Source organism: Daphnia pulicaria, chromosome 7 (assembly GCF_021234035.1).
Source record: "Daphnia pulicaria isolate SC F1-1A chromosome 7, SC_F0-13Bv2, whole genome shotgun sequence".
NCBI classification, from domain to species: domain Eukaryota; kingdom Metazoa; phylum Arthropoda; class Branchiopoda; order Diplostraca; family Daphniidae; genus Daphnia; species Daphnia pulicaria.
In genome coordinates, this window is record NC_060919.1 from 3367839 (window position 1) to 3389256 (window position 21418).

General features: G+C 38.4%; 4 protein-coding genes and 1 long non-coding RNA gene across 6 annotated transcripts; 3 read left to right on the forward strand and 2 right to left on the reverse strand.

The window, feature by feature from the left end:
• The first annotated feature begins 1791 nt into the window (after positions 1-1791).
• LOC124349384 (Ig-like and fibronectin type-III domain-containing protein 1) lies at positions 1792-9918 on the forward strand. The gene is made up of 21 exons (XM_046799937.1): positions 1792-1985; positions 3734-3803; positions 3921-4127; positions 4200-4229; positions 4320-4430; positions 4507-4749; positions 4851-5012; positions 5131-5375; positions 5442-5507; positions 5578-5732; positions 5805-6676; positions 6742-7059; positions 7124-7259; positions 7326-7765; positions 7841-8019; positions 8076-8213; positions 8281-8434; positions 8499-8645; positions 8724-8835; positions 8971-9173; positions 9240-9918. The coding sequence occupies exons 2-21, from the start codon at positions 3755-3757 to the stop codon at positions 9581-9583; spliced, it is 4311 nt and encodes a 1436-aa protein (XP_046655893.1). The 5' UTR covers positions 1792-1985; positions 3734-3754; the 3' UTR covers positions 9584-9918.
• Positions 9919-13976: 4058 nt separating this feature from the next.
• Positions 13977-14241, reverse strand: LOC124350487. The gene is made up of 2 exons (XR_006921017.1): positions 14195-14241; positions 13977-14089 (listed from the first exon to the last, which is right to left on the reverse strand). It is a non-coding gene; the product is annotated as an uncharacterized LOC124350487 (long non-coding RNA).
• Positions 14242-15064: 823 nt separating this feature from the next.
• On the forward strand, positions 15065-17632 carry LOC124349538 (cytokine receptor-like factor 3). 2 transcript variants are annotated; one of them, XM_046800228.1, is made up of 9 exons: positions 15065-15401; positions 15456-15652; positions 15723-16061; positions 16129-16292; positions 16372-16573; positions 16632-16829; positions 16890-17117; positions 17180-17291; positions 17351-17632. In XM_046800228.1, the coding sequence occupies exons 1-9, from the start codon at positions 15182-15184 to the stop codon at positions 17590-17592; spliced, it is 1902 nt and encodes a 633-aa protein (XP_046656184.1). In that variant the 5' UTR covers positions 15065-15181; the 3' UTR covers positions 17593-17632. The 2 variants fall into 2 exon arrangements, with proteins under 2 accessions (XP_046656184.1, XP_046656185.1); XM_046800229.1 differs by having other exon boundaries at positions 16644-16829.
• A 1-nt stretch (position 17633) lies between these two features.
• LOC124350125 (protein BUD31 homolog) lies at positions 17634-18879 on the reverse strand. The gene is made up of 5 exons (XM_046801144.1): positions 18743-18879; positions 18482-18584; positions 18100-18222; positions 17837-18003; positions 17634-17778 (listed from the first exon to the last, which is right to left on the reverse strand). The coding sequence occupies exons 2-5, from the start codon at positions 18573-18575 to the stop codon at positions 17728-17730; spliced, it is 435 nt and encodes a 144-aa protein (XP_046657100.1). The 5' UTR covers positions 18576-18584; positions 18743-18879; the 3' UTR covers positions 17634-17727.
• A 174-nt stretch (positions 18880-19053) lies between these two features.
• LOC124349695 (V-type proton ATPase subunit S1-like) lies at positions 19054-21413 on the forward strand. Its single transcript, XM_046800488.1, has 8 exons — positions 19054-19238; positions 19342-19447; positions 19508-19772; positions 19834-19919; positions 19978-20153; positions 20215-20367; positions 20432-20719; positions 20798-21413. Exons 1-8 carry the CDS (start codon positions 19135-19137, stop codon positions 20964-20966), a joined length of 1347 nt encoding a protein of 448 aa, XP_046656444.1. The 5' UTR covers positions 19054-19134; the 3' UTR covers positions 20967-21413.
• The last annotated feature ends 5 nt before the right edge of the window (positions 21414-21418 follow it).

Genomic DNA, 21418 nt, shown 5'->3' on the forward strand with positions numbered 1-21418 from the left:
GAGATTTTAACGGAAGGTTTTTCCGCTTGATCAATTTACTTTCAATTCTTGTACGCGTGTGTAAATTTAGGTATCAGTGCCAGGCAGCGAAAGTGGTATGTGATAGAAATAACTTTGTATTATCTTTCAGTTATGTTCCTGTATCAGTGTTTTGTTTGACAGTTTGTTAACCCCTGAATCGCTTACTTCTTGTTAGGAGACCCGGAGAACTGTGCCACACCCTTGCACAGGTAAACTTGAGAAGTCGTTGACCTGCGTGGTGCATGTGCGCATACTATTCCTGAACTGGGATCACATTCGTATCTTTAGAATTGAATAACGTTGTACATTTGGACGTGCAACAATGACCTTGCAGGTAACAAATTTATTTTTTAAAACTCATTCTCACCACTAAAAATTTTTTTTTTAGTTAAAGCAAATGTTCCGTAATAATTTCAAGGACAAGTAGAAATAATTCTCATATATACGCTTCGTCCAACAATGGCCCAAGTCCATAACCTTGAAACATTGTTCTGCTCTTCATATTAATTGAACTATTTTATTTTTATTGATTTTCTGAGACACAATTCGAAACTTTCACTGTCGAACTTGAACAATTTGAACACACTTGTCCTCAGCGACCAAAGCCCAAGAAATCTGTCGTCATTTACGTTATTCTAACTTAAAGTCAAGTGTTATGAATTTTATAAGGAAAATTCATACATGTAATTATAGTCAAAACAAAGAGCGCTTGTTGACCTCGCTTTGTTAATCTGTTTGACTTTTTTCAAGGTCAATCTATTTCTTCTAAAAATTATTTCCCGTCAATATCCATTAACAAGAAACCAACTACTTGCAGCTCACATTTACTTCGTCTTTACAACGAAGACATTTATAGTTAATTGATGCGCTTGAACTTTGTTGAACTCGGATTCTATTTACAGTAATATTGATTTTCAGGTAATTTTCACCTATAGTTAATTTAAATAAATTTTCTTTTAAAAGTATTATTTGAAAATGTGCGTATTGGCATTGTCCAGCGAAATCGCCGATGGAACGAAAATGGTAACAGCAACGCAGCAGCAGCAGCACGCATCCATCTTACACACACACGACCTTGTTGGTTGCAACAAAACACCGACTATTGTATATTTCTTTTTTTTCCGTGATGATCCAGTATACCAGGGGACGAGTTTCAAGATAGATGAAGGTACGTTGACCTGCCGAATGAATGTATTCTTCGGTTTGCACCTGAAGAAAAGGGAGAGCAGCAGCAGCAGCAGTGTTTTCGTCTGCTGATGGAGTTGGGTGATAGGGAGGGAGTGGGTTGACCTTCGTGTTCATCTCTCTTCGGCTACCTCCTCTTTGGTTATATTTATTTCGTGTTTCGAGAGCTGCATCTTTTTTGGTCATCTCAGGCTTTATTTTTGCGCTTGTAATCCTAAAGAGACAAAATATCAATCGGTTTAAAATAATTGTCGGTTCTTTTTGAAGTATTAGCTCGTCCATTTTGAATTTCTATTGAATAACGTTTTAGTACAACAGTAACAAAATCATTATTTGACATCTCATTTGAGGTGGTCAAAAGTGACTTGTGAAATCTAAATCGACACAAAGGTTACCATACAGACCTGTGGCTTTAAATGTTGAGTTTTCGATATGTATTTATTTCGTATTGTTATTGCCCTCCTGTAGTTCTAACACAGCGCAATTCGCCTTTGATTTTTTAAAAGACCTTGGGACATGACCAGTTCGCGAGGTACTCCCATACTTATCTTGGCTGAATGTTGGAAAACTACCCTCAGTTGGTGGCCAGACTCCACAGACAACGCACGCATCGGCTCAGCACATGCTGTGAACGAATCTTTTTTACTCGACTACATTGTTATTTCATCAAAATATATATCTTTTAACTATAAAGCTTTCTCGCGTCAAGCTTATCAATTTAGAATTGTGATTCCCTTTACTTCATTCACTGGGTGAACTACAGCTGATCTCTGTTTCAGGTAAGTCAGATTATGGAAATGTTATTAGGCTATTATTTGAGCTCATTTTGAAGCGTGTTATCGATTAACTTAAAGCGTACAAAAAATTAAAATAAAGAATTTCGTGGAAACAAGTCAAAATGCAAATCAAAGCAAATCTATTATCCTCAAGGTCGTATTCATTACAGTACTTGTAAAGGCAGATTGACTATGTAACCTTCACTTTTTTCCGCCAAAAAGAATATAATCGCCAGTGTGTACAGCAGAAGAACTAACCAAATCGTGCAGGATCTAATCATCTATGTAAATCATTAATTTTAAATTTCGTAGGAACTGAGCACATTTGTGGGATTATTTAATCAACATAATGGGAGATTTGATTTTTGTTTTCTTCATTATTGGTGGCAACATTGTAGAATTATTACTTAATTAGCATATTCAATTTTATATTCGTCCTTCCAATGCGGTCTTGAGAATAATCAAAAAGCGATCAACATTTATTTATTTGTCGAATTTACTTGCCCAAAATATTTCTTTTTTGTTATTCTTTACGGTCATTCCACTTGGAAACTGCGTACAGAAAGCCAAGACTTGATGGCACAATCGCCAAATCAAATCGCGTTCTTCCCTTTTTTGTTTTTCAATTCGTTTTTCTTTTTCACGAACAGGTCCTTGAGGTAATAAAGTCACTGAATGTTTTAAAGAAGAGAAAAAAAAAGAGTTCCGCAAGCTAATGCTAATAGCCTCGCGTCAAGGTCTCGAAAGCCTGCGTAGTAGCCTAGGGCACAAAGAAGGTCTGTGATATTGGCATTGGCTACATCATCTTCAAGTTTTATTGAATATTCACGCAGTAAATCCCGAAGTTTTCGATTGTCCAAAGCTCAAATTACAGAAACATATCGATTCTGGTCGTCGTCCAATAAAAACTGAAAATTATGATGTAATTAAGAAATATTGGCCTTCACTACGACAATCAGCGGAAAAATAACTTGCGTTCTCATCGCAACAACACAATAAAATCTGTGTTTAACTAGCAATTTATTGATAGTTCGTTTATATTACTTTAGCTTTCGAATGTTCTTGACCCGATTTCTTTGAAAACTAGACTTTGTTGGTTTAACAATCGTTCGATGAGCAATTTTCATATCGAGCCTATTGTTATAAATGATCCATCCGGCCTTCTCCTTGTACGGTACGAAATTGCTTCCAGTCATTGTCAACCGTTGCGCTGTTTTCATTTGTATAGGTTGTCTTACAGTTTAACTGTAAAGCATTGATTCTTTTCTTTTATGTCATAAGAGCACTAATGCGCTAAAGGTTCTATTAGGTGCGCCAAAGACCCTCTATGCTTCTACTTGAAATCTAAAAATGAACTGTAGAAGTTAAGTCACCTCGAATATTTCTATGCGATTTACATGTAGTGCCGCCAGACTTGCCGTTAGCTCAATCAAGTTTTGGTCTCATTAAAAATCACGATCAAAGCTTTGATAGCGAAATCAAAACATTCAAAACCGTTGCTTGGTCGTTACGCCATCTAGCGGTTAAAAAAGATATCGGTAGACTTAGCAAGTTTTACCGCCAGATGTCGTGTAATCGCCACGAGATCTCTACCGCCAAAGATTTCAAAATGATTTGATTGCAGATGATTTGCTATTTTTTAAATTTTAAATCGATCAAGAACATAGAAATATTCAGCTTAGACGTGAACTGTTTGATTAATATCTTCTCATTGAAATGGATTTATTAATTAATGTTTCTTTTTGGTTCAGAATCGAATTACTTTGATCGAAATGGGGCTTCAGCTTTTAGTCGCCATAAGTTTTATCGCACTGACCAGTGGTAAGCACATTTCATTTTCATCTGACCATTTCTTAACAAATTGTATGCGTGTTTTATACTGTCCAATAACCTAACCTAATTTCTAAAATTCTAATGGAAACTTTTACAATTTCGTAGCATTGCCAACCTTGCGAGACAGCATTCGCCAACCCCTCCACGTTTTTGAAGGAGAGGACGCCCTACTGACATGTGTTGTGCGCAATCTTGAAACCAACACTTTATTATGGAAAAGAGAAGATAAGGAGCGTGGAGCTCCTCGCATTCTTACGGCTGGCGAGAACAGAGTCACTTCCGATTCACGTTTTGACATTCTCCACGATTCCGGTAACAAACAAACCAGTTCAAATCACAATATTTAAATTGGCTTATCTGTCTGACCTTTGTTCACATTTTTAGCTCCCAATGTTCCTGGAGGTGTAGCATCTGGTATGGATACAATTATTTCTTGAGATTTATAATTTTTTCGCATTTTTATAATCGTTTTTTTTTTTTTTTTTTTTTTTTTTTTAAATTTAGGTGGGGACGTGTGGGTTTTGGTCATTAAAAATTCTCGACCAACTGATACTGGCACTTACATCTGTGAAATTAACAGTAATCCAATCCTCCGTTCGTATCATTCCGTTTTTGGTGAGTCGCTCATTGTTTTTTTTAGTTTAAATTACGTAAAATTCAGATGCTAATCGTAGTGTTTATTTGGTGATAGTTGTTCCAAGCAATCTTCAACCGCCAACTGATTCGAAACCGGCCCCCAGCAATACGACAGGCGTAACCGATTCCACATCCAGCCAAATCATCGCTCACAACTACACAGAGTGTTGCATCAACTATAACGTTACTTCTGCCTGTATGGGCTTTTGTAATTTGAAAAATATATTGGACGGCACAACCGGACAAGATCCGGAGCAGTGTGAGGCCGATTTCCCTTCCATAGTCAAATGCATGGCTGGTAAGAGAAAAATCCTCTTAACCTACTACAGTGAAACTGCTATGCATCATCAATTTGTAATTTCTTCATTTTGATTTAAAATCATGTTTATTGTGTGATAGATGGTACGAATCACGTCCCGTGTTGCATTGAAGAAGGAGTACCAGATGTTTGCCAAGACATTTGTCGTGGCGAATACACAATCCCCACTGATGACATTCGTACACACGTCTCTTGCTCAACTTACACGGAAAAAACTTTGGCTTGCATCGCCGAAGGAATAGGTAAAGCTACTATACTATAAGTCTATTATTGGGTTATTTTGATCAGACACTTCTAAATTATCGCTACCAAAATATTTTTCTTGAATTAATTGTTAAAGCTATAATTTTTAATGCGCAGAGATTTTACCGAACGCTCCAGAATCCGTGTTGGTTGACATTCTGTCTGACAAGGCCTTGAAAATTTCATGGCAACGTCCTTTGAGGAACTACGACACCATCACTCATTACTATGTCAACATTTCTGCTTTGCCTGGTTTCGATTCGTTGGACTCTAAACCAGGGCTTTTCGACAGTGTTGGAAAAGATTCGGCTGGCAAGGGACTCATTGGTTTGCGCAATGAACCTTTCTTCATGCAAATCAAGGTTTGTCCATTTTAAATTACTAGGCTTCAATGTAACTAATCTTTTAAATATTCTCTTCAACTTTAGGTTCAAGCTGATCAAAACTCGACGACGGTTGACAACTTGAACTCGTTCACCATGTACGAAATCACGGTAAGTTATTTCCCATTCATACTCTTACTTAACATTAGCACAGATTATAATACATCAAATACTGTTTTAGGTGACATCGTACAACAACCACGGAAGCAGTTTGCCTTCACTAAAAGTTCGTTCACTAACCGAAACGGTCCAAAAGAATAAAACACCTGCGTTGACGGCGCCATCCCTTCCTGATATTAAGGAATGCTGCACTAAAAAGGGTGTTTACCACAACAGGCATGTATTCTTCCTCAGAATAAAATCTAGCAATGAAAAGACAACCATAAATTATTCTTTTCATTCTGACAGATGTGTAGACAAATTTTGTGATCCAGTCCGTACGGCCGATGTGAGTCTGCCGGATCTAATGATTTGCGCTCCGTGGGCTAGCGACAGTTTTTCGTGCTTAGCCAATGGAATCGACCACACGGCCTGTTGCAAGTCTCGTGGTTTACCAGAGCCTTGCATCCAACTGTGTACCGGAAATATTACGCGTGTGGATTATAATCAGTTCCGTTGCATCCAGTACATGAGCGAGCTCAGCAACTGCCTTCTACAAGGATACGGCGTCCTTCCAGGCCCACCAGCTGCCTTCCGGGTTACCAATATCAATCCGACGTTCGCAATTTTACGTTGGGAGATGCCAAAAATACTAGGCAAAACAGTAATGTCGTACAACATCCGATATCGACCCACTTCTAGCGACGGCGAATACAAAACTATCAACAGCAAAGCTGTGCCTTACATTCTAGAAAACCTGATGGTTTCCAGTGAGTACGAAGTCTATGTCAATGCCATCAACGAACACGGAATCGGCGAACCATCGACGAGAATTCTATTCCGCACTGCCGTCGGTCAAATGGAAGCTGCCTCATCGGAAATGGCTTACAACGTCACCGCTTGTTGTAACACGGTTGGAATCAGCAGCAAATGTATGCCTCTGTGTGATTACAGCGCCAAACTGAGCGATTTGAGACAACTGACTCAGACCTGCTCCAAAGAGTTTCCCAAGCTCCTGAGGTGTGGTGCTGGAGGACGGAATCACGTGAAATGTTGTGAACGACGAGGAATTCCACAACCTTGTCTTGGATTCTGCACTGGACATGTAACTGAAGAACTTATTGTCACAGCTGCCGCTTGTCTCCCGTACGTCGGCAATGTCATTCAATGTTTCGAAGAAGGTATGAATTTTAATTCTTTTTAATCATTTCAATTCATTTTGGAAATAATTTTGAATTCAAATTAGGCACTGGATTGATACCTGGCCCTATTATTGAACTGCGTGCAACTGCCATCACGGACGACAGCGTGACACTAACTTGGCAGCCACCAGTTGATAGCAACGCCGAGCAATATGTGGTCCATTATTCCATGATTGACGAGTTAGCTTCAAAAGCTGCCAGCACTTCTTTTGAAATGGATCAACAGCTCAATGTTACCAAGACTCAAGCAGTTATCACCAACTTAAAGTCCAAACAGCTTTACAATTTCTTTGTACTGGCTGTCAACGATCACGGCACTTCTCTCCCGTCGTCTGTAATTACGATCAACATCACCAAAGAAGGTTGACCCCCTTTTATTATTCTCGCCAATATAATAGACATATTATAACCCTTTTATTTGGATAGCTTTATCCAATGGAACTATTTCCGGCGTCCCATCAGCTCCGCAAGGAATTTCAGTCACTAGCCGAAGTGCCGATTACATCATAGTATCATGGCAGCAACCCGCACTCGTTCACCCCACTGACCGTCTCACCTACAAGTACAACCTATTTAATTTAAATGCAATTACGTAAATTTCAGTACGATTTTCTTTACTATTTCACAGTTTCTACTATCGCAAGAGGGACGAAAAATCTTTCAACTCCTCACCCACAAAGATTACTTCGTACCGATTGGATAATTTGACGGCTAGTTCCCAGCATATCTTTTATGTTACTGCTTCAAATGAAAATGGCGAGAGCCGGCCGTCGGAAACTTTGATGGCTTGGACCGATCCGGCGTACGAAGCGGTGGTTGAAGTGCCCACTATCCATCCGATGAACATTGTGCTTGAAGGAGGCAGCATGACTGTCATTTGCGCCGCTATGGGCACGCCAATGCCCATCGTCTCACTTTACATTTCAGGAAAATTAATCAAACAGGAAAAAACTCGACACATGGTTGCTGTTTTATCGAATGTTAGCCGCTCAATGAATCATATTACCTGCTATGCAAATAACGGATACGGTCCATCTTCAGAGGCTTTCAAACGTATCATCATTGGCCGTAAGTAGCTCATACAGTTTTACAATGTGGCCAATGAAGTTAATTCAATTGGTTTCTCTTATTGATCAATTCTAGGTCGACCTGGTATTTCAGGTTCGCTTATTACAATGGCGACACCCGGTGATGACGTTACCCTTGAATGTGAAGTTGATGCTCATCCAACGCCAAAACTGAGTTTCAGCCGAGACTCCAGTGCCTTGGACAAAATTGGCAACAGCAGCAAATACGACATCAGAATTCTTCGAGAGAGTCAAGTAAGTAATCACAGTTAGGTTAACAAAAAGGAGCTAAACGTTTCATTCCGTTACAGGAGCCCGACGCCAATTACATAATGCAGCTGACAATTAAGAATATGAACGCCTCCGACTCGGGAGTCTATTACTGCAATGCTCAAAACAATTTTGGAACTTTTGCTCAAGTTATGAAACTTCAAGCGCGTCAAAAAACGGTAAAATTTGCCATTTTTCAACTGGTTAAAAAGGATTACAGTATTCATATTGTTTCGTAATCTCTAGGCGCCTTCGGTTATGAACGTGGCGAAATGCTGTGAAGAACAAAATGTCACTTCTACCTGCTTAGATGCTTGCACTCTATTTTTAGATATTGAGAGTGTCATTGATAGGCCTGAATGTATCGGTGATTTCCACAAACTGATGCGATGTGCAGCTGGTAAATACTCGAAAATTTCAAGTTTGAAGAAAGTTTAGGTTATAATTAATGGCATTCTTAACAGATGGCTCAGATCACCGTGGATGTTGTACTCAATGGGGTGTACCTCGTCGTTGTTTGGATTGGTGCAGAGGAGAAGCGGTGTCCAGCACTGAACTGTGCGCTCTCGCTTACACAAAGCCCATCATTTCGTGTTTCCACGAAGGAAAAGGTACATTAATCGGAAACAAAGGGATCTATTTGATTGAAAGCTAAAATTGATGGTGTTTCTTGTTGGAAACATTTATAGAGCGTATTCCTGGGCCACCACGTAACGTACGAATTGAACTTGAGAAAGATAACTCGATTAAAGTTCTGTGGGATGCCCCACTTAAGAATCCTGACACAGTCGAACTTTACAGGTAACTAATAACGAATTGTATAAAATAGTTCTTTAAATTTACATTGCTACTATACAATTAGCTGATGATAAGTGGGCCAAATTATTGCATTTTTCAAATCAAAAATAATCTTGGTATTCCTGTTATTCTCAACAGGGTTTTCTGGAGAATTCAGGGTGTGAAACAAACCGACAAGAACGATACTCGCCTGACCTGGCTAAACCTTGCCGGATTAAAAGAAAACGTGCCTTACGAACTGGTCGTTAAAGCTGGAAACCGTGACGGGACTAGCACTCTGACGGAACCTCTTTCATTCACTCTAAGTGACAAATATATTATCTCGGCCAGCACTCATTCAAGTAACTTTTATTTTCGTAATTTTTGTAAGTTTCTCTCTCTAACCAAACAAATTGTCTATATTTCAGACAATCCGCACGTTGGAGTTGCCGTAGGAGTAGTGGTCGCACTGATCCTTATTATCTGCGCCGTGGTTGGCGCCGTGTATATTTTGCGGAAAAAGAACATTCTTGGTATCAAGCTTTCAGGATGCTCGCGTTTTGACAATCCTCCTTTCCGCGGAAGCAGTCAGCAACCCAACGATACGTTGCAAATTGTTCAGAATGAAGTCGTTAATGATACAAGTGAAGTGCCTAGCGCAGCTTGGAAACAGGAGTCCCTTCAGGCAGCTCCTGCCACGGAAGTTGGTCCAACACTTTACGAAGAACTGCGATTGGGGACTGACGGCGCGGGATTCAAGAGGCTAAAATAATTGGTAACAAAACAAAAAATATCTGAAATTGGAATCTGTTTCGATGGATTGGGTTCAATGGGTTGGTGGAGTACATAAAAAGTCTTATTGTTTATTTATATCTTGTTAGTAAAACAACTTTGTCACTCAACAACTTTCCATCTTTGTCTAATTAAAAACATTTACTGTATTTGTGTTAGTTTTACTTATTATTTTCAAATCAACGACGACGTTTTTTTTTTTAATTTGTTTTATTTTGCCGTTGGTATTTGCTAGTAATTCTGAAATCTGTGGAAATGCCAGGAAAATAGCCCTCTCCTTCTTAGTTAATTGTAAATAAACAAGTTTCTAAACAAGTGTGTTCTTTGATTTATTTTTGTTTGGAATTTGTATTTTCTGACGGCTAAATTTTAAACTTAAATGAAGTTGCCTGATTTTGTCATTATAAACGATTAACACAATTTTGAAAAACCCGCAATAATTATTCTTTATTGCCACCTAGTAGAGGAATTTTGAACTGCTCTATCGAATGATCGAATCATTCAACATGCATGATACTCGTCTGGCTTATTTCCACGTGGCGAATTGTTAGACCGAACGGCAAACACCGAAGAAAAGAAATTTTTACATAAATATAACTGAGATATCTTTGATCTTCTCATAATTATTTTCTAGAATTTTGTTTTTTAAAGACTACATAAAATGGAAAGAATCTAGACAAACAGTATTTTATTGTTTAAGACTCGACTCACTACTAGATGTCGCCAGTGTCGCCCATGTTGTTCTTTCATGGTGAGGCAAAATGAGCGAAACAAATTGTAGCTAATTTAAACTTATTCCTGTGATTTCAATTACCAAATTGAACTTCGTATCAAATGTATGTTTATCTTTACCTAGTTTCCTTAGTTTTTACTGTACTGTACCAACTTATTTCTTCAAATTCTAGATGCATACTGTCAGTCATTCCAACAAGTTGACTTATGATTTCCATCCATTAGGCCCATCATGCTGTCGAAAGCCTAAAACTCATGTTTGAAGCACACATATACTGGAATACAAATGTGCAGAGATAAGGTATTTCCCCATTATTGCTACCAGACCATTACAATTCAGATTTTTATTTAACATAGGTATTCTTGCTCATGAACCATAGGATCTTTTCTGATGAATCTCGCAATTTTGGTGGCGCACCCTGCAACAACATGTTTGTTGTTATTAATGTTTTTACTTCTGTTTAGAAGGCAACCCAGCTAAGAGATAGGTACAGATTTATTTCTCATAAGTAAATTTGTGTAAATTTGTAAATAACGTACCTTGTCCCATTTCCACTTAGAGTTTCAGAGACATGAATTGTGTGAAGTGAATAACCTGCCATGTGTATACACATGTACCGGATCTGCTTCATGAAAGTCAAATGCCTTACTAAATTCATCATGCATATGATAAAGGTAAGCATCAATTTTTACCACCTATCACCAAGCTAAGTTACAATACCTCATGACACTTTCTTTAGCATCAAGAAATTATCTCAACATATGGGGTAATGCTTTTGGTTACTGTGAATTCATTGTTGTATTTTCATTAATGTAAAACATTTTTTTTTACAGAGCACGCAGTTTCTTTATGGAATCGTGTGGTCCTGGCACGGAGATTCTTGTGCCAATGATGACCTTTGTCCATGACGGAAGAGGGATTTCCACCAGCGTCCTTCCTTATCTTCGCGACGCACGCTCATCTAGCTTCACTGCTTCTAAACACAATTTGTTTTACTTCACTGGCGACTTGGCGAGTTTCTGGACTACATTATCGCTTCTGTCCGCTGTGACACACCTGCAGTCACTCACCGCGGGATTATGGCCAGGTACCGGTCAATTGACTTATTTTCGTAGATTATCTACTAGTAATCCATTTGCGTTAAGCTCTCTGTCTGTTCTGTGTAATAATTCCCAAATCAGTCCCTTCTTGCGCGCTTAAGTGTTACTTAGACGTTTCTTTTTTCTAACGCTAGATGGCTTTTCGATAATTGTCAGCTGTCTAAACAGTTAGTTTCAGTTACTTTCAAATCACTTTAAACATTTATCGGCAGTTGTTGTGTGGAAATTATTAGTGGAAACTGACGATAACTATTCCACCAACAAAGCTCACTTGTTAGATTTTTAATAATGAGTTTTTGTTCCTACTTCCGGTTTGCTCATTTCAGTCAGTAGTTCAGTAAATATTCATCTGAAGTACAAAAGAATCACAAATTCGTGATCCTCGTCAAATTTGTGGTAAAGTTCATGTTTTTTTTTTGTACGTTTTCGTTCTTCCGGTTTTGAAAATTTTCCTGAACTATAGTTCAGGAAAATTCTCGATTTTGGTCAAATTTTGGATTTCGCTTAAATCACACCTAATCGACCCCAAATTTCATGGAGATCACGAATATGTGGTTTAATTTGATGACAGCTCAATGGTTGAGGCGCTGTGGTTACTTTCGGTATACTTCCGGAAAATTGTCAAAAAAAACTAGCAAGTGAGCTTTGTTCTGTTTACAGTTCTCAATATTGCAAGCTTGATTTTAAGTAAAAAAAAATGCATTTTTAAATCTTTGATCTAAAAAACCAGATTATTGTTTCTGATTAAATTTATAGCTATTAGATTATTGTATCTGTATTGTGTAACTTTTATTAGCATGTCACTAAATAAGAATTTTTTTTTTCTCTTTATTTAGGTAATGCAGCGGAAACGTCGAGAAGATGGACACCAAAACGTCGCCGGTATCTCCAAAATGTCAGCGCGGATCATCATTTGTTGTTGGTAATATGTTTTCTTTTGTGCAAGTTAACCTGTTGTCTGCCACGGATTTGTTCTCCCCTAGCTCCTTAGCACGGGTCGTGCTGTTCGGTCTCGTGGTTTTCATGCCGCGGGATCGGAAAGTCGCCAAGCCCAAAATTTGCCGCAAGGCGCCTGTTAGGCAATGCACTATAGTTCCCCCTTGTCGATTCGGTGACTTGTCAGCAATGGCAAGTCCCACCTTAGTCATGGATCCTTCAAACATGGCGAGTAGAGAAAAACCTACGGGTTGTATGGCATGGCAGCCAACGGGTTATTTTAATGTACGTATGTTTAGGTGTGTATGATTGTATGTATGTGACTGTAAAATGTGGTGGAATTGTGGGTGGAGGTGGGGGAAAAAATAGTAATTTTTTTTCTACATTTTGTGTTTGCAATAATTTTGTATTAATATATTTTCAACTCTAAATTCACATAAGTTTCCTAACTCTAAATTTCTATGAAGATCCAAACACTATCTGCAACTACTTTGTTACGCCAACTTAAGTTAAAACTTAACGTTTCTTTCGTAACGCAAAGCGACTCAGCAATAGAAGCGACTCCAAGATATGAAATAGTCGCAATGTCAAAAGGCTTAAAGGTGTTAAGAAAAGTCGTAGAAGATGTTTACCATTACAACATTTTCTCATTTAAGATCAACAACGCTTCCTAGTGACTAGTAATTGTTAAATATGACCGACAAATCTGAACACATATAAATAAATCAGAACTTTCGACAGTAGTATTTAGGAGCCTCTCTGTAGTAAACCGGAGAAGCGTAGGTTGTGATGTTATATCCAGGGGAACCTTGATGGTGTAGTAACTCGGGGCAGTGGAATACTTCGCAGCTTCGGTGCAGCAGGTCGGAACAGCCTAAGTAGTGATATAATACTTGAGTGCCTTGGTTATGTAGTACTTGGGAGCATCGGTATGGAAGCGGAGCATCGGTATCGTAGCTGAGGTCAGCGTGGGTTGTAGTGTAGTTAACTGGAGCCTCAGTGTAGTATTTCGGTCAAAAGTAGCACGAAGCAGCAGCCTCTGTGTAATAATTCGGGGCAGAGTAGTACTTGGGCGCTTCGGTGTAGCATTTGATCCCTTTGGTGGCGTAATAAGCTGGAGCATCGCCGCATCGGTGTAGTAGCTGGGAACGTAGCATTACTTGGGAGCCTCGGTGTAAAAGGCTGGGGCAGCATACGAAGTCGTGTAGTACTCCGGTGCCTTGCTGGTGTAGTACTCTGGTGTCTTGCTGTACTAAGTTGGGGCAGTGTAGGTTGCATTACTTGGGCGCTTCGGTGTAGTATTCGACAGCTTTGGTGGTGTAATAAACTTGAGCCTCGGTATAGTACCTGGGAGCAGAATAGTACTTATCATTAGTATAGTAAGCTGGAGCAGCGTAGGTTGTAATGTAATACTCAAGCGCTTTGGTGATATATCTCGGGGCAGAGTAATACTTCGTGGCTTCGGTGTAGTAGCTCGGGGCATCGTAATTTTTCGTTTAATACTCTGAAGCATTGGTGGTGTACTACATGAGGACCTCGGAGTAGTAAGTAGGTGTTGCGTATGTTGACGTTGTTGTGTAGTAAGGCGGCGACGTGGTGTAGTATTCTTTCGCTGCTGTTTCTTGGTATCCACCATGTACAGGAGACATCAGTACACCCATGGTCGACCCAATCATTAACGATAAAACACCAAACAGCAGCACGTCGCCATAGTTAACTAAACTATAAACGATTTGAACATTAATTATCGAATATAACTGGTCATATCAACTGAAAACACGATAACATTAATTCACGACTCGAAATAAAAATGAATATTTACCCATGATTCCGAATTGGTTGTACAATGAAGAAGGTAGATGCCAAATGTTGCGCTGCAGCTGTTGCCGTGTTGGAGACGCTCACTCGACTGATTTCAAACGCCTTTTCTCAATTCTCTCGCAATTTATACGACTTTTTCTCACCCTGACCCCTCTCTTAAGCCCTGCGGCTGTTGTACCTTGCCGTGCCGTGCTTGATAATAAAGCAAAGCAAACACTTCCCGTTCTCAACCAACCTCTACACCACCGCATTGAACATTGACAGTTTTACGTAATGATCTCCGTAACCTTCGAAAGTGAAGGACATGCAAATTGCAAACTAGCTTTTCCTTCTGCAGGTTGACGTTGACGGGGATGGGTCTACAACAAACAATATCAAATTAATACCAAATGGCTTAAAACGAATGGATTCACAATGCAGTACTCGTGCTCTTAGGTTATGCATGCAGTTATGCTGATAAGTAGTGTGAAACTAACTTTCTGTAAATACATCAAAGTAATCTTGATATTCATAGCTGCAAGTCTTGATTAATTGCGTTTAATTACATATCCGTACATTTCTAGATCTTGTTTTGCCATAAGGAGAAATGGTAGGAGGTGTAGTCTGAAATACAACCCGGCATGCATCGTGATAATAATCAGAATCAGAACACTTAACTATCAAGTTACACGAACACCACTCTAAATAAAGGCAAAAAAAAACTCTTGACAAGCTCAACAGCAACTAAAATACCTCATGTCCTGTCAAATTTGGCATATTTTCATCCACTTTTAAAGAGATTAACACGCGCTGAGTACACTGTACAGGGAGGGATGCCATGTAGCAAAGAGGAAGGATAATGGCTTCGAGAGAGGGGGCGGGGGTAGCGTCTGTTTTGTTTTCTGCGACACCAGCGCACAAGCGGTAATGAAGACTACTAACGAATAAACAACTTGACAGTTGCATCAAATGTAAACAAGTATTTTGTGTGTGTTTAAGCGAATAAACGATGGATACAACCGATGAATTTAATTTTCAAATAAATCACATTGTATCACAAAACGAAGCCGGATCGAATGTAGAATTATCTAATGAAATCTCTTTCAACAGCAACGTCACCTCATTTGAAAATATATCATTTTTCATTACGACCCACAAATACCCGACTGCTTTGAATTTGAATCAAAAACGAACTCTGAGAAAAGCTGCTACTAATTTCGCCCTTATTGGTAAATAATCTTCAGTTATGTAAAAATATGTGATTTGAAATTCATTTTTTTTAGATAACAAGCTCTACTATGTTGGCAAAAGCAAAACAGACAAAAGACTTGTTATCTTGGACGAAGATGGGAAGAAACAAGTTTTTGAAGATTGTCATGGGAGCACTTCTGAAGGAGGGCATGGGGGTCAGAAGAAAACACTGGAGAAAATAGAAAGCTTCTTCTTTTGGCGTGGAATGGTGAAAGATGTTGTCAACTGGGTATATCCTTGAAAAACCAAAATTTCAGAATAATTTATTTGATAACAATTACATTTTTTGCAATTTGCAGATAGCAGCCTGTGAAATTTGCCGTCAGAAAGAGGAGAAACGAAGTCAACTATGCAAAAAGGTCAAGACCATAGACTTCATTAGTGAAACAATAAGCCAGCACTCTCCAGATGTATGTCTAGATGATGCCATCACATGTAGTGAAACTGATGATCTTTATGATACAGCCAAGCACAACATGGAACAAATCCAATCCTCCCTAAAAAAAATTCAACACTATGAGAAGGAAATTGTAAACATGGCCAAAAAGGCTGATCTGGATATTGACGATGTTCTGGACTTCCTCTTGGCTAAAATCGTGAAACTAATCAGTAGGAAAAAACGTGAAATGAAAGCACAAGTAATGAATAATTCTTGTTTAACCAATAATGCAAATAGATACTAAACATTTCTTTACTTAAAAACAGGTTGAAGAACAGAAAAATAGATCTCTAAATTTACTCAAAACGTCTCGTAAGCAACTAGAAGGAAGATTCAAGACGACAAGAAAGTTCGTGTTGGATGTGGAGAAAGCTGCTAAAGATAATCAGCCGTGGGAAACACCGCTTAATAAATCAGCGATAACCGCGAAGTATTAAATTATATTAAGTCGTTCACCCCAGGAAATCTAATCAAGTCGTCCTGTTGAATATATATATAACTATATATAGTTTACCTGAAGTACCGCTAAAAGAAAACCTTGGTGGAATATGGAGTGTCTTTCATGCTGACAAAGCTCACACAGAAATCGAAAAAATTGTCATGTCCTGTGGCAGTATTTGCGAACAATCTCCGTATAAAATATCCAACGTTTTGCAACTACCAGCTTCACTACGCCTTACCATTAGCAATGTCCAGTCCCAACACCATCCCGTGAGATTTACTTCCTTAAATTATAAATGAATACATAAGTTTCACTTATTAAAAAAAGAGAATTCTAAAGTTATTTAGAGAAACCCATGAATCCCCGAGTTTTGTTCCAACTAGGAGTCTACGACTTTATCACTGTCTTCACAATCCTGACGTTGTTACAGACGATGACTTTGTACTCCATGAAAATCAAATTCAATCCATTGAGTGTTTCAGTGGAGATACTGAGGTCTTCCTCAACTGTCTCCAAACTCGTCAGGTACCTTTTTGGTATTCTTTTCTAAATTCAAAATTTCCAACGAATTTTTAAACGATTTAGGTTTACGCCATTTACATCAGCTACCGCGAAGAAGGGTCATCCGAGTGGTCACCATGGAGCTTTCAATTTCTTACCAGTACAATAATTCCTGGTTTTTCGTGGGAAGTAGCCAGTAGCGATTGGCAAATGTCTTCCGATCACAGAGTCACTACTAAAATCATAGATTCCCCCACGCCAATTTACTCGTCATCTGCGCAATATTTTCCAGGATGTCGCATCAGCTTCACCGTGAGTTCTAAATATTTTTACAAAATTATTTATTAATTTAATTCCATGTTCATCAAATTAAGTTGGACGAAGTACCTAACATTTTACACGCTGACGATGGGTTCGCTTTGATTGATCAGTGGGTGCAAGGAGGTACTCTAAATCAGGAGGGGACTCTCTTTATAAATGTTGAAGGTATTAACAATCAAATACCCATGCTCTATTAACTGATTATTCGTAATTTTCTCTTAAAGGGAAAATCTTTGTCAATGGAAAATTCATTGATGAATTCGATCCTCTTTCACTTGTAAGTTCTACCCTGACATTGGTTTGCCATCCACAAATTGAGAAGGTTGCCGATGGGATCAGAATAGAACTAACGATCTCCTGCCACAAAAAATCTCACTTAATTTACTGGCGCGTTAGGAACCACATTACCAACGTATACTTTGCCGCAAGGTTCCATCAGCCAGGAGCCCGTGTAACAGTTGGTTGAAAGAAATTTTAAATTTAAAGAATGTAAATAGTTGAATTAAATAAACGCCGAACTTACGTTTACTGTTCATTTTATCAAAAACAAAGTTTTGTCATAATTGTAGTATTAAAAAAATGGATCTCGTATTCGTAAACTTCATCCTGAGCAGCCACGGCAACCGCAATGGACACATTCGACAATTTTGCCCTAATTCAAGACAGCAGATTAGTATTTATTTAGAAGAATTTTAAAGATGTAGATGTACCTCTTCCATTTTAGCTTTGGGCACTCGGCAGATGCAGTTCGTACCAAAGTTTGTGTCTCTTGTTTGAATGCACCGGAGGCAACACAAGTTTTCGTAACCTTGCTTTTTCCATTTAGCGATGAGACTGGAATCGGCGATGTGCTCTTTTAAGCAATAGTCGTACAATTCTTAATTTCAAAAAATGAAATACAATTGTTAAGCCATGGAGTATGGGGCATGTGAAATGTGAATAATCTGCTACATGGATTGATTTGAATATTTACCTCGCGAAATAGCTTTACGCTTGTAAAAGAGATCAAAGATGTAACGGGAACGCTGATGGTGGATTTTAAAAATGGGCCACAATGCTTCAACCTTTCGTTTGCCTTCATGGGGATCAGTTTCAGCTATTCAAAATGAAAAAAATATTCAAGCAAAGTTTATCAACCGACCAATAAGGAAAAAAAAGTTAAGAAACATTAATTATCATTTAAACACTTTGATAAAAATTTAAATTTTTCATAATTTTTGTTGAATATTAACACAGGAATATGAATTATAGACCATTTTTCATGTACAAATCTCTATGATAACTTCAGACATATAGAAGCAGTCCCTGTTAAAATGAATGAAGTATTGTCAATACAAAAGGATCGTCATTCTTACCTTCCCTCATTTTTGCTTCCAATTCTTCTAATGTGGGTTCAATCAACTCCCAACCTTCTGGAGGAGGCTTCTTACTTCTCTTTACTTTGGGCATTGTGTAAGACTAAGTAAATAAAATGAAGCAAAATGAAATTATGATCAAGCAGATGTGTGCCAGTGCCACCAGAACTGATGTAACAGAACCAGTAGATGACAAGCTGAGATTAAATGCTGTATAACAGATTCACTACAACTTATTACTGAGATAATGGGAATTCAAACCTTAGAACCTGAGGTACGCCTTTAATTTTTAAAAGAAAAAAAGTATAAGATCTTGGCAGACAAAGTGACAATTCAACTTCAACAGCGGTAACACAAGCAGACTACACTTGTTCGAAACGGAACGCTCTCAACGACATAGATGCCATATGATAACATAATTTAAAATAATTTAATTGACACTACCCTAATTTTTTTTAAGAATTAGAATATTTTAAAAACTTCAATAAGCGACGTTTGGTAATTTTTTTTAGCAAAACGTAATCTAGAAATAAAAAGCAGAGTTGCACCGTCTGTGAATTTGTATCATGTGATCGCCCAGAAGTGACAGCTCGTGACCAGTCTTACGAGTCAATTCCGCAAGCCGACGGTCGCCGACGACATTCGCTTGAAAAATGATTCCTTTAACTGGAATCATCTCTTTGGTTATATTTACTCTATTTTCCAGTGCTTCGTGCTTTGAAAACAATGTACCCGTTTATATGTGGAATATCGACACGTAAGTCTTGAACGTATTGATTAAACGTATCTGGGTTGATATCAGTCTGTTAAACAACTGGTTACTAATGTCTCTTGAAATACCTTGTTATTTATTCATTTAGAGATGCTGTGGTAAATCCGTTGCATTCCTTGAATGCAGAAGAACTTGTGGGTAAAGTGTCTCTCTCTTTGGAACGGAAGCTTATTGCATTGTTTATGCAAGACGAGGTAATACAAACTCCTTAATATGTTTAGTCAGCTAATTTGCTAACCAATCTTCTTTTACAGCTGAGTGTAGAGGATTTCAAGTCAAATGATCTTGTTGCCTTGAAGTCTTTGGCTGAGATGGACAATGACGGTACATTCTATGCTCCCTCTGTCACCAAGACTAACAAGTTGCCTGAAGTTTTGGCAGCTGCTGGATATGGTGTTGTACATGTCAAGTCTCACAAAGATTTGCCTGCATCTCCACTTCCTGGCAAGACAGTCTTGGTTGTTGACTTGCCAGCAACTCAGCTTGGTGATACCCGCAAGGAGAATTTACAGCTCAACAGTACTCCATTCCTTTATTTAATTGAAAATCTTTTCTTCTATCTGTTAATTTCATTTGTTAGGTAATGCCATCAGTGAAGTTTATGAAACTTTGAAATCCCAACAACCAGATGTTGTTGGAATTTTCACTGCCAAGAAGAATTCCCAGGTATTTTCTTTGCTGATTTACATGTTCAATATGCTTTAACATTTCTATGGATCTAAAGCTCCAGATGGAAGAGTCTAGGAGGCGTATTACCCGTAACGCCTCAGAAAAGAGCGGGCATGTTAAGGAAGATGCATACGTGGACAAGTTTTTCAACATCACTCAGGATACAGGCAAATTGTTTCTCTTTTTTGAAAAGGCTCCCGTTTTGAAGATCAAGGACGAGAAAAAGAACGAGTAAATGATCATTTGTTTTGTATTTGTAAAACATCATCTGAAGCTTTATTTGTATTTTCAGATGGGCTAACTTCACCCTGAACGTGGATCCTGACACTACCGGAACTTTTGTTAACGAAACTGGCCATACAGGCAAACTTGTCTTGACTTACAAAGGATTGTCTCCATCTGGCCCGGCTAACGAAACCGGAAAGTTGAATAAAGCTTCAATCACGTGCGTAAATTTTAGTCTGGAACAAAATGTGCATAATTATGATGATTGAAATGTTTTTGTCCAGTTTCCACTTTTCCACCAAACGAGGCTACTGGTACGTGAAAGAAACCGCCATCGATTTTGATGTCAAAATCAACGATGCGACGTTTGTGGAGAACAATTTGGTTTTGGTCACTACCGACATCTCTACTCCCCTTCGACGATCGTGGCACTGCTCTCCCGCGTCGCGTTTAGCCAGTTACGGCTTCACTTACAACGGCACTGTGATGAATTACACCAACAAGGTCATTTTGAACACTGATGGCTTCCAATTGCAGCCGTTCAAGGTGTCTAATGACAAATTTGGCGATGGGTATGTTGATTTATATTTTTTTACCATTGTTTTTCAATTGAAACGATAAATTAACTCGTAATCTTGCGTTCATTATAGCTACGACTGCGTTGGATTTTTCACCGAAGGAATTTGGGCCGCCATCATCTTGGGCCTGATTATCGCCATGATGCTTGCCTGGGCCATTTCTATGGTGGCCGACATTAAGACTCCTGATCGTTACGACGATCCTAAAGGAAAGACTATTACTGTCACAGCAACAGATTAAACAGAAAACAAAACCCAATTTTCTTTTCAATTTTTCTGGCTCCCACTTTCTTCCCCAATCCACTGAAGACATTAACTGTTTTCAATCCGCCAATATTTTCTCTCTCTCTCCCTCTCTACCGTTTTTTAATTTCAGTCTTCAACAAAAATCGGCTACACAACAAGAGCCTGTATAGAATGTCTATTAGAATAATACTTATAATTAATTCCTAGTGAATTTTTTTTTTTTTTTTTGGTCTGGTGAGCAACAGAAAATTAAGCAAAAAATAACACGAATGCAGAATGATGATTTATTTGTTTTTTCGTCCTTTTTTTTCTTTTTAATTTTTTTTTGTGCGTGAAACACGTCCGTTAGTTGTTTTTGGCTCCGCTTTTTTTTTCTTTGTCTTTTACATGTACATTTGCATAATTTTGCATTCCATAAAATAAATGTTGTTTAGTGTGTTAAGACCG

What these genes read in the sequence shown, in the direction of transcription:
- LOC124349538 (XM_046800228.1), top strand. Translation starts at nt 15,182, where the DNA reads ATGGATACAACCGATGAATTTAATTTTCAAATAAATCACATTGTATCA. An exon ending in AACGTGAAATGAAAGCACAA is followed by an intron (nt 16,062 to 16,128) that starts GTAATGAATAAT and finishes ACTTAAAAACAG; the next exon opens with GTTGAAGAACAGAAAAATAG. An exon ending in TCCAGTCCCAACACCATCCC is followed by an intron (nt 16,574 to 16,631) that starts GTGAGATTTACT and finishes TATTAAAAAAAG; the next exon opens with AGAATTCTAAAGTTATTTAG.
- LOC124349695 (XM_046800488.1), top strand. Translation starts at nt 19,135, where the DNA reads ATGATTCCTTTAACTGGAATCATCTCTTTGGTTATATTTACTCTATTT. An exon ending in TATATGTGGAATATCGACAC is followed by an intron (nt 19,239 to 19,341) that starts GTAAGTCTTGAA and finishes TTATTCATTTAG; the next exon opens with AGATGCTGTGGTAAATCCGT. An exon ending in AATGACAAATTTGGCGATGG is followed by an intron (nt 20,720 to 20,797) that starts GTATGTTGATTT and finishes CGTTCATTATAG; the next exon opens with CTACGACTGCGTTGGATTTT.
- LOC124350125 (XM_046801144.1), bottom strand. Translation starts at nt 18,575, where the DNA reads ATGCCCAAAGTAAAGAGAAGTAAGAAGCCTCCTCCAGAAGGTTGGGAG. An exon ending in GGAAGCAAAAATGAGGGAAG is followed by an intron (nt 18,223 to 18,481) that starts GTAAGAATGACG and finishes CATTTTGAATAG; the next exon opens with CTGAAACTGATCCCCATGAA. An exon ending in CCAAAGCTAAAATGGAAGAG is followed by an intron (nt 17,779 to 17,836) that starts GTACATCTACAT and finishes GTCTTGAATTAG; the next exon opens with GGCAAAATTGTCGAATGTGT.
- LOC124349384 (XM_046799937.1), top strand. Translation starts at nt 3,755, where the DNA reads ATGGGGCTTCAGCTTTTAGTCGCCATAAGTTTTATCGCACTGACCAGT. An exon ending in TTGCATCGCCGAAGGAATAG is followed by an intron (nt 5,013 to 5,130) that starts GTAAAGCTACTA and finishes TTTAATGCGCAG; the next exon opens with AGATTTTACCGAACGCTCCA. An exon ending in GAATTCTTCGAGAGAGTCAA is followed by an intron (nt 8,020 to 8,075) that starts GTAAGTAATCAC and finishes ATTCCGTTACAG; the next exon opens with GAGCCCGACGCCAATTACAT.